The following is an 11,162-nucleotide window of genomic DNA, read 5'->3' on the forward strand; positions in this document are numbered from 1 at the left end:
TCAAGCAATACCCAAGAGGAGGAAAAACTACCACCCCTTTAGCTGAAACTAAATAGTAGCTACCAACGACTCAAAAATCAATCTAAAACTGGGTGGTGAAGATACACAAACATGACCACAGGAAAAACTTCATCGTAGGCCCAGTACCTAAGCCAGCGTGACGCTACCCTTTCTTAATACTGTTTGTTGTTGAAGATACACGAGACATTCGTGAGGGTCAAGTGACAATGCTTTATTGTTTATACAGCGCCTTAGGCATCTGGAATATTTGTCGCTGACGGACTGTGTTGATCAGGCCCCTTAAAACATGGATAAATCGAAAGCATACAAAGTCAACTATTGATAAATAGTTTAATATGGCGTCTTTCTTAACGCCGACTTTATTTGGGGTTTTTGTCGGCTTACTCACTTTACGCAGCAGAAAAGGAGCCGTTCCTAATAACCACGGCGGCAGGAGACAGCGCTCCGAGGGGAGAGGGAGGTGCTCGTAAACCAACGTGAAAACACATCCCTCGCGGGGGGCTCAGCGGGACGCGAAGGACTTTACTACAGCACAGACACGTGTGGCCGCGGCGGGCAGCCGGAGGACACAGACAGCGGCGGGGCTCGGCGGCCGATGGCGAAGGGGCGACAGCGGCCCCGCCCCTCCAGGCCTTCCCTTCGCTTTCCACCGGGACGGGACGGCGCTGCCCAGCCCCGCCCGTCCCCCAGGCGCGGGCCCGACCCCGCAGTGCCCGGGAAGAGGCGAACACTTGCCGCTGCCTCTCGGGCCGCGGCCACACAACCCGAGCGGAGCCCCCGCCGTGCCCTCCCCCTGCGCTGCCCACCCGGCCTCCCGCCGGCAGCGCCCGCCACCACCCGGGCCCGTCCCCGCCCCACCCCCGCCGCGGGCCGGGCCGTGCGGTGCAGCAGCGGAGGCCAACCGCCAGCAACGCTGGCCGCTGCCCCCGCCGGCCGGCAGAGGCGGGCCTCGGGCCGTACCTCACGGGCTCTGCAGTCATGTCTCCGCTGCTGCTGCTCGGTGCGGCCGGGCCGGAACCGGGCTTAGGCGCTGGGAGCAGACAAAGCCGCTGTTACCACCATCACCAACCCCGCCGCCATCTTATCGGCGGGAGGCTGAGGGAGACCTGCCTCCCGCCGCCTTCCTCCTTCGCCGGCTCCCATTGGCTCCTTGCCGCCCCCAGCTATTTTCTGATTGGGCGGCTCCGACGGAGCCTGTTGCTAGGGGAGTTTACGTCATCGCCCCAACCTTCCCCGCTCTGATTGGTTGGAGTGCGGCTGACATCACTGGCAGGGGCCTGGCGTCACGCGGCGAGGCCCGTGACATCACTTCAAAACAAAGTGTAGCGACGCGCTTGCCCAGCAGGGGGCGCCATGGCCAAGGTGGCGGAAGGGAGCCCGGTGTGGGGGGGGCAGCGGGGACGGGGCTGACCGCGTCCGCAGGCACCCATCGTCCCTGGGCTGCTGCTTCGGGCAGCTCCGCAGCCTGGTTCAGGGTGGTACCCAATGGGGGGGCAGTGGAGGGAGTGGAGGGAGGGAGGGGGGGAGGGTGGGGGGAGGCAATGGGGTGGGGATGGGTCAGGGGGGTAGCCAATGGTGATGGTTCGGGGTGGTACCCAAGGGTGGTACCCAATGGTGATGGGTCAGGGTGGTACCCAATGGGGATGGGTCAGGGTGGTCCCCAATGGTGGTACCCAATGGTGATGGTGGTACCCAATGGTGATGGTTCAGGGTGGTACCCAGTGGGGGGGAGTGGAGGGAGGGAGGGGGGTGGGTGGTGGGGGGAGGCAATGGGGTGGGGATGGGTCGGGGGGGGGCTAGCCAATGGGTATGGGTCAGGGGGGTAGCCAATGGGGATGGGCCATGGGGGTAGCCAATGGTGATGGTTTAGGGTGGTACCCAATGGGGATGGTTCAGGGTGGTACCCAATGGGGATGGTTCAGGGGGGTACCCAATGGGGATGGGCCATGGGGGTACCCAATGGGGATGGGGATGGTTCAGGGTGGTACCCAATGGTGATGGTTCAGGGTGGTACCCAATGGTGGTACCCAATGGTGATTGTGGTACCCAATGGTGATACCCAATGGTGGTACCCAAGGGTGATGGTTCAGGGTCGTACCCAATGGTGATGATGGTACCCAATGGTGATGGTCCATGGTGGTACCCAATGGTGATGATGCTACCCAAAGGTGATGGTCCATGGTGGTACCCAATGGTGATGGTGGTAACCAATGGTCATAATGGCACCCAATGGTCATGCTCCATGGTGATACTCAATGATGATACCCAATGGTGGTACCCAATGGTGGCAACCAATGGTGACGATGGTACCCAATGGTGATGGTCCATGGTGGTACCCAATGGGGAAGATGATGCCCAGTAGTGATGGTGCCCCATGGTGGTGATGCTCAATGGTGGTAACCAATGGTGATGATGGTACCCAATGGTGATGGTCCATGGTGGTACCCAATGGTGGTACCCAATGGTGATGATGATGCCCAGTAGTGATGGTGCCCAATGGTGGTGATGCTCAATGGTGGTAACCAATGGCGATGATGGTACCCAATGGTGGTGGTCCATGGTGGTACCCAATGGTGGTACCCAATGGTGATGATGATGCCCAGTAGTGGTCATGCTCAATGGTGGCAATCAATGGTGATGCCCCATGGTGCTGATGCTCAATGGTGGTAACCAATGGCGATGCCCCATGGTGTTAACCAATGGTGATGCCCCATGGTGGTAACCAATGGCGATGCCCCATAGCGATGGCCCCATGGCATGGCCCCACCTGCACTGACAGTGATGGCCTCCAGGAACTGCTCCCTCCATGAGTGCGTCCCGATCACCGTGGCCAGGTTGGTTTTCTTCATCAGCTTGTCCACTGTGTTCTGTGGGGCAGGGCCATGGGGCTATGGGGCTATGGGGCTGTGGGGCTATGGGGCTATGGGGCTATGGGGTTATGGGGTTATGGGGCTGTGGGGTTATGGGGCTATGGGGTTATGGGGTTATGGGGCTGTGGGGCTATGGGGCTATGGGGCTGTGGGGTTATGGGGCTATGGGGTTATGGGGTTATGGGGCTATGGGGTTATGGGGCTAGGGGGTTATGGGGCTATGGGGTTATGGGGCTATGGGGTTATGGGGCTATGGGGTTATGGGGCTATGGGGCTATGGGGTTATGGGGCCATGGGACTATGAGACTATGGATTTATGGGGACATGAGGCTATGGGGCTATGGGGTTATGGAGCTATGGAGCTATAGGGCTACGGGGCTATGGAGCTATGGGATTATGGGGCTATGGGGCTATGGGGTTATGGGGCTATGGGGCTATGGGGTTATGGGGCTATGGGGCTATGGGGTTATGGGGCTATGGGGCTATGGGGCCATGGGGCTATGGGGCTATGGAGCTATGGGTCCTGCCCCATGGTGCCCCGTACCTTGAAGTCATAGGACTCCTCGATGATGACCTCCAGGCGCCGGTTCTCACCCAGGACGGGTTTGCCCATCTCAGCGATGCGCCGGGCGTCCTCCTCCTCGGCCGAGAGCTGCCGCTCGCCCTCCGCTGTGGGGCACCGTGTGGGGTACAGTGTGTGGGGCATGGTGTGGGGCACAACGTGTAGGGTACAATGGGGGGCACAATGTGTGGGGCGTGGTGTGGGGTACAACGTGTGGGGTACAATGGGGGGCACAATGTGGGGCATGGGGATACGGGAGCGGGATTGGGATCAGGATAGGATCAGGATTGGGATTGAGAGCAGAACAGGAACAGGGTGGGAATCAGGATAGGATTGGGATTGGGACTGGGATCAGGATCGGGATGGGATTGGGATCAGGACCAGGATCAGATCAGGACTGGGATCAGGATCGGGCTCAGGACTGGGATCACATTGGGATCGCATTGGGATCACGTTGGGATCGCATTGGGATCGCATTGGGATCGGGATCAGGATCGGGCCCGGGACATCGGCTCGTACCTTGGGCCAGCAGAAGAGCTGCGGGGAGAGAGAGGGGGGGAGGCGGTGAAACCCCGCCCCCTCCTGTTAAGCTCCGCCCCTCCCAGCCTAAGCCACGCCCCCAAGCCCCCACTTTGCAATCAATCCCCCCGCAGGATCCGCACCTTCCACCCGAGCCGCTCACCTTCCCTCTCAAGCCCTGCCCCTCCCCTCCAAGCCCCGCCCCGCCCCCCCATTCGCTCTCAAGCCCCGCCCCTTCCACCCAAACCCCGCCCCTCCACACCAAGCCCCACCTCATCGCTTTCAACCCCCACCCCACCAGGAGGGTCCGCCCCTCCCAGTCAAGCCCCTCCCTCTTACCCAAGCCCCTCCCCTTCACTCTCAAGCCCCACCCCTCCAACAGGCCCCGCCCCTTCCACCCAAGCCCCTCCCCTCTCAGCCAACTCCTCCCCATTCGCTCTCAATCCTCGCCTCTTCTAGCCAAGGTCCCCCCCTCCGCGCCAAGCCCCACCCCTCCCAACCAAGCCCCGCCCCTCGGCCCGGAAGCCCCGCCCCTCTCACCGGAGATCCCGCGGTTCATCCAGCGGGGCGGGCCCAGCTCAATGTAAAACCGCTCCCGCTTCTCGTACTGGGCCGCGTCCACCAGGCGCACCCGCAGCGACCTCCTGCGGCCGGCGGCGGCAGTGCAACAGAGAGAGATACACCATTGAGAACCATTGAGAACCATTGGGAACCATTGAGAACCATTGGGAACCCCATTGGGAACCATTGCAACAGAGAGAGACCATTGAGAACCATTGGGAACCATTGCAACAGAGAGAGACCATTGAGAACCATTGCAACAGAGAGAGAGACCCATTGGGACCCATTGGGAACCAGTGCAACACAGAGACACCATTGAGACCCACTGAACCCCATTGACACCCATTGCAACAGAGAGAGACCATTGAGACCCATTGAGACCCATTGGGACCCATTGAGACCCATTGAGACCCATTGAGAACCATTGAGAACCATTGAGAACCATTGAGACCCATTGGGACCCACTGAGAACCATTGAGAACCATTGCAACAGAGAGACAGACCCATTGAGAACCATTGACACCCATTGCAACAGAGAGAGACCCATTGGGACCCATTGAGAACCATTGGGAACCCCATTGCAACACAGAGAGACACCATTGAGAACCACTGAACCCCATTGACACCCATTGAGAACCACTGAACCCCATTGCAACAGAGAGACACCATTGAGAACCATTGGGAACCATTGAGAACCATTGAGAACCATGGAACCCCATTGCAACAGACACCATTGGGACCCATTGGGAACCATGGAGAGCCATTGAGATCCATTGAACCCCACTGAACCCCATTAAACCCCATTGCAACACAGAGAGACACCATTGAGAACCACTGAGAACCATTGAGAACCATCGAACCCCATTGCAACACAGACACACACCATTGAGACCCATTGAGACCCACTGAGAACCATGGAACCCCATTGCAACACAGAGAAACCCATTGAGAACCATTGAGCACCACTGCAACACAGAGAGACCCACTGAGCACCACTGAGCACCATAGAGCACCATTGCAAGACAGAGGCCCATTGAGAACCATTGAACCCCAATGAACCCCACTGCAACACAGAGAGACCCATTGAGAACCATAGAGCACCACTGAGCCCCATTGAACCCCACTGCAACACAGAGAGACCCATTGAGAACCATTGAACCCCATTGAGCCCCATTGCAACACAGACAGACCCATTGAGAACCACTGAACCCCATTGAACCCCATTGAGACCCATTGCAACACAGAGACACCCATTGAGACCCATTGAGAACCATTGAGAACCATTGAACCCCATTGAACCCCACTGCAACACAGAGACACCCATTGAGAACCATTGAGCCCCATTGCAACACAAAGCGACCCATTGAGAACCATCGCATCCTATTGAACCCCACGGAGCACCAGTGAGCACCAGTGAGCACCATTGCAACACAGAGACCCATTGCGGCCCATAGAGATCCATTGAGCCCCACTGAGCCCCACTGAGCACCACTGAACCCCATAGAGTCCCACTGAATCCCATTGAGCCCCATTTAGCACCATTGAGCCCCATTGCAACACAGAGCAACCCATTGAGCCCCACTGAGCACCATAGAGCACCATTTGAGCCCCATTGTGTCCCACTGAGTCCCATTGAGCCCCATTGAGCACCATTGAGACCCATTGAGCACCACTGAGCCCCGTTGCAACATGGGGCGTCCCATTGAGCCCCATTGCATCCCATTGACCCCCATTGCGTTCCACTGACCCCCATTGCATCCCATTGCAACACAACGTCCCATTGAGCCCCATTGCATCCCATTGCATCCCATTGAGCCTCATTGAGTCCCATTGAGACCCATTGAGTCCCATTGTATCCCATTGAGCCTCATTGCGTCCCATTGAGTCTGATTGAGTCCCATTGAGTCCCACTGAACCCCACTGAGCCCCATTGAGCCCCATTGCATCTCATTGAGCCCCATTGAGTCCCACTGAACCCCATTGAGCCCCATTGCGTCTCATTGAGCCCCATTGAGCCCCATCGCATCTCATTGAGCACCATTGAGTCCCATTGCGGCCCATTGAGCCCCACTGAGTCCCATTGAGCCCCACTGCAATACAGGGCATCCCATTGAGCCCCATTGAGCCCCATTGCGTCCCATTGAGCCCCATTGAGTCCCATTGAGCCCCATTGGATCCCATTGAGCCCCATTGCATCCCATTGAACCCCACTGCATCTCATTGAGCCCCATTGCATCCCTATGGCACCCCATTGCAACACAGAGCATCCCATTCAGCCCCACTGCACCACAGTGAATCCCATTGAGCCCCATTGCAACACAAAGCGTCCCATTAAGCACCATTGCATCCCACTGAGCCCCATTGTGTCCCATTGAACCCCATAGCAACACAGGGCATCCCATGGAGCCCCACTGCATCCCATTGAGCCCCATTGCAACACAGGGCATCCCGTTGAGCCCCATTGCAACACAGAGCATCCCATTGAGCCCCATTGCATCCCATTAAGCCCCATTGCTACACAGGGCATCCTATTGAGCTCCATTGCAACACAGAGCATGCCATTGAGTCTCATTGCAACACAGGGCATGCCATTGACCCCCATATATCCCATATATCCCATAAATCCCACATATTCCATGTAACCCATATCCCACGTCCCATATATCCCATATCTCACATATCCCACATATCCCATATCCCTTATATCACATATATCCTGTATATCACATATATCCCATGTATCCCATATCCCACATCCCATATAGCCCATATATCCCATGTATCCCATGTATCCCATATAGCCCATATATCTCATATCCCACATACCCCATATATCCCATGTATCCCATATCCCATATATCCCATATCTCATATCCCACATACCCCATATATCCCATATCCCATATATCCCATATATCTCATATCCCATATATCCCATATCCCATATCTCATATATCCTATATATCCCATATATCTCATCTCCCATATATCTCATACATCCCGCATCCCATATATCCCATATATCCCATGTATCCCATATATCCCATATAGCTCATATATCTCATATCCCACATACCCCATACATCTCATATCCCATACTACCCCATATATCCCATATATCTCATATCCCATATATCCCATATCTCATAGATCCCACATCCCATATATCGCATATATCCCATATACCTCATATGCCATATATCCCATATCTCATATATGCCACATCCCATATATCCTATATATCCCATATATCTCATATCCCATATATCCCATACATCCCATATATGCCATATATCCCATGTATCCCATAGATCCCATGTATCCCATATCCCACATACCCCATACATCCCATAACCCCCCCCACCCCCCACCCCACATCACCCCCCCCCTCACATGGTCTCATCATTGCCGAACTCCAGCTCCCCGGCCGCATCCTCGTAGTGCACTCCTCCCCCCTTGGCCGAGCCCTCCACGGTGCGGTACGGCAGCAGCACGGTGCCGCGGGCGCCGGAGCCCCTCACCACCTTCACCTCGGCCCAGCCTTGCCCTTCGCTCACGCGGAGCGACCGCTCTTGGAAGGCGAAGATCCCGCCGTGGTCATCGTCCAGGATGGTGACCGTGGCCAACGCCGGCGCCACCAACTTCCCTTTGGGGTGCTCGGCGCAATCCGGTTCGAACATCCCCTCGGCGTCGCCGACGCGGAGGTTGAGGAGCCGCACGAAGAAGCGCTCGTCCTCCTCGAAGATATCGTCGTCGATGATGCCGATGCTCAGCTCCTTCACCGTTTCCCCCGGTTTAAACACCAAAGTGCCTTCGCTATACTCATAATCAGACCCGGCTTTCGCCGACCCGTCCTCGGTGCGGTAATCCACGTAGAACGTACGGTTAGCACCGACACCGTGCTCGCACGCCACCGACAGCGTCACCGCGCCGCAGTTCTCCAAGCAATGATAAAGGCACGGCTCGAAGTAAATCCTCCCGCACTCTTCATCCTCACCGTCGGATGGAGCATCCGGTAACGCCGGGACGCGCCGGGATGGATCGGCGGCGTGTTTACGGAGGACGTTCCCGGCGCCGGTCATCATCCGCGTGGCTTGGATGCGGTAGAAAGCGCGGCTCTTTTGTTGGTGCAACAACGCCGCGTAGTTGGCCATGTCCAAGAGTTGGTCCAGCTCCTTCTCCGGGTACTTCTGCTTGAGTTCCTTGAGGATCTGGATCACCTCCCGGCGCGCTTCATCCTGCTCCTTGTCCTCTGATTGGTCCGTTGGTGATAACGGTGGTTGTGGTGATGCCGTGATACCGCCATCCATCTCAATGGCTTTGGGCACGTCGCCTTCGGTGCCGATGATGATGCCGCTACGCGGGTCGGCGCGGTAACGCTTGTAGACGTCCTTATAGAACAAGAGGCGCTTATCGGCCGCCCACGCCACCACCACGCACACCGGGAAGAAGACGAGGGTGAGGAGGGCTTCCCACACCTGCACCACGCCGGGGGAGATAACGGCTAAGATCAGGTATAACCACACATAGGCAAAGATGCTCCAAGCGGCCGTGACGAAGAAGACCCGCAAGTGCTTGATGCGCCGGCTCTCGCCCGCCGGCACCACGTAGACGCAGACGGCGATCACCACGAACATGTTGAAGGCGGCGCTGCCGACGATGGTGCCGGGTCCCAGTTCGCCGGCTTGGAAGTCGTGACCGCAAACCTCGATGACGGAGAGCAGGATCTCCGGTGCCGAAGAGCCCAAAGCCATCAAGGTGAGGTTGGAGACGGTCTCGTTCCAGATGCGCACCGTGCCCACGCTGGTTTCGCCGTTGGCTTTGGTGATGGTGATCTCCTTCTCTTTGGACGTGATGACTTCGATGGAGGCCATGAAGCGGTCGGCGATGATGGAGACGCCCAAGAAGAGGTAGACCATGGCCACGAAGTAGACGACGGCGCGCGCCGCCTTGTCGCCCGTCGAGGGGTCGTGGGGTTGCCATACGGGGAGGAGCACCCCCGGTTGGCAGCGAGAGGAACCCCGGCACGTGCCGTTGGCGTCGGGCACGGCGCCGGATGCGCCGGGGATAGGCGGTGGTGACACAAGGAGCAGGGCCAGAGGGAGGAGGAGAGGGAGAGCGGCGGCCATGGTGCCTGTGGGGAGGGGAGAGGGGATGCAGTGGGGATGGGACCATGGTAATGGGGGATGCTCGGGCGTGGGGATGGGGTGGAGATGTGGGGTTGGGGACCGTGGTAATGGGGGGATGCTCAGGTGTGGGGATGGGGACCATGGTCATGGGGTGATGCTGGGCCATGGGGTGATGCTCGGGGGTGGGGATGGGGTGGAGATGTGGGGCTGGGACCATGGTAATGGGGGATGCTCAGGGGTGGGGATGGGGAGGAGATGTGGGGCTGGGACCATGGTAATGGGGGGATGCTCAGGGGTGGGGATGGGGTGGAGGTGTGGGGCTGGGACCATGGTAATGGGTGATGCTCAGCCATGGGGGGATGCTCAGGGGTGGGGATGTGGGGCTGGGGACCATGGTAATGGGGAGATGCTCAGGGGTGGGGATGGGGAGGAGATGTGGGGCTGGGGACCATGGTAATGGGGGGATGCTCAAGGGTGGGGATGGGGAGATGTGGGGATGGGGATCATGGTAATGGGGGGATGCTGGGTCATGGGGGGATGCTCAGGTGTGGGGATGGGATCATGGTAATGGGGGGATGCTCGGGGGTGGGGATGGGGTGGAGATGTGGGGATGGGACCATGGTAATGGGGGGATGCTCAGGGGTGGGGATGGGGAGGAGATGTGGGGCTGGAGACCGTGGCCATAGGGGGATGCTCAGGTATGGGGCTGGGGACCATGGTCATGGGGTGATGCTGGGCCATGTGGTGATGCTCAGGTGTGGGGCTGGGATGCAGTTGTGGGGCTGAGACAATGGCCATGGGGGGATGCTGGGCCATGATGTAGGGATGGGGACCATGGCCATGGGGTGATGCTCAGGTGTGGGGCAGGGATGCAGTTGTGGGGCTGGGACCATGGCCATGGGGTGATGCTCAGGTGTGGGGCAGGGATGCAGTTGTGGGGATGGGGACCATGGCCATGGGGTGATGCTCAATGTAGGTGATGCTCAGGTGTGGGGCAGGGTCAATGCCCACTTGTGGGTCTGGGGGGGGTCCCAATGCTCAGTTATGGGGCTGGGGGGGGGGGTGGGGTGTCCCTCCTGTGGGTCACGTGGCCCCGGGCAAGGTGGGGGTGGTGGTGGGGGGGGTGTCCCACGCTGTGAGTCACGTGGCCTTCCGGGGCGGGGGGGAGGGGGGGGGAGCGCGTGGGCGAGCCCAGCTGCTCCTTGGCAACGGCGCGGTTCCCATGGCAACGGCTATAAAAAGGTGCGGGGGGGGGGGGACCCGGACCGGGAACAGCCACAGGCAGAGCCCATAGAGACCCATAGGGACCCATAGGGACCCATAGAGCCCCATAGGAACCCATAGGGACCTAATAGAGAACCATAGACACCTATAGACAACCATAGACACCTGTAGACAGGCACCTATAGGCACCCAGTAAGCACCTATAGGTACTTAAGGACACCCCATAGACACACATAGACACCTATAGACACCCTATAGACACCCTATAGACACCTA

The 11,162-nt window shown here is 58.3% G+C and overlaps 1 protein-coding gene across 1 annotated transcript; it reads right to left on the reverse strand.

The window, feature by feature from the left end:
* Positions 1-2,678: 2,678 nt before the first annotated feature.
* Positions 2,679-9,602, reverse strand: LOC133217875 (sodium/calcium exchanger 2-like). The gene is made up of 5 exons (XM_061363683.1): positions 7,927-9,602; positions 4,513-4,616; positions 3,973-3,990; positions 3,436-3,560; positions 2,679-2,888 (listed from the first exon to the last, which is right to left on the reverse strand). Exons 1-5 carry the CDS (start codon positions 9,450-9,452, stop codon positions 2,679-2,681), a joined length of 1,983 nt encoding a protein of 660 aa, XP_061219667.1. The 5' UTR covers positions 9,453-9,602.
* Positions 9,603-11,162: the final 1,560 nt, after the last annotated feature.

The sequence above is a fragment of the Neopsephotus bourkii genome, unplaced genomic scaffold, assembly GCF_033783945.1.
Source record: "Neopsephotus bourkii isolate Nb327-2 ecotype Australia unplaced genomic scaffold, CSIRO-AGI_Nbou_v1 NB_1177, whole genome shotgun sequence".
Taxonomy (NCBI): domain Eukaryota; kingdom Metazoa; phylum Chordata; class Aves; order Psittaciformes; family Psittacidae; genus Neopsephotus; species Neopsephotus bourkii.

What these genes read in the sequence shown, in the direction of transcription:
- LOC133217875 (XM_061363683.1), bottom strand. Translation starts at nt 9,452, where the DNA reads ATGGTCTACCTCTTCTTGGGCGTCTCCATCATCGCCGACCGCTTCATG. An exon ending in TTCGGCAATGATGAGACCAT is followed by an intron (nt 4,617 to 7,926) that starts GTGAGGGGGGGG and finishes CGCCGGCCGCAG; the next exon opens with GAGGTCGCTGCGGGTGCGCC. An exon ending in AGGAGTCCTATGACTTCAAG is followed by an intron (nt 2,889 to 3,435) that starts GTACGGGGCACC and finishes CCTGCCCCACAG; the next exon opens with AACACAGTGGACAAGCTGAT.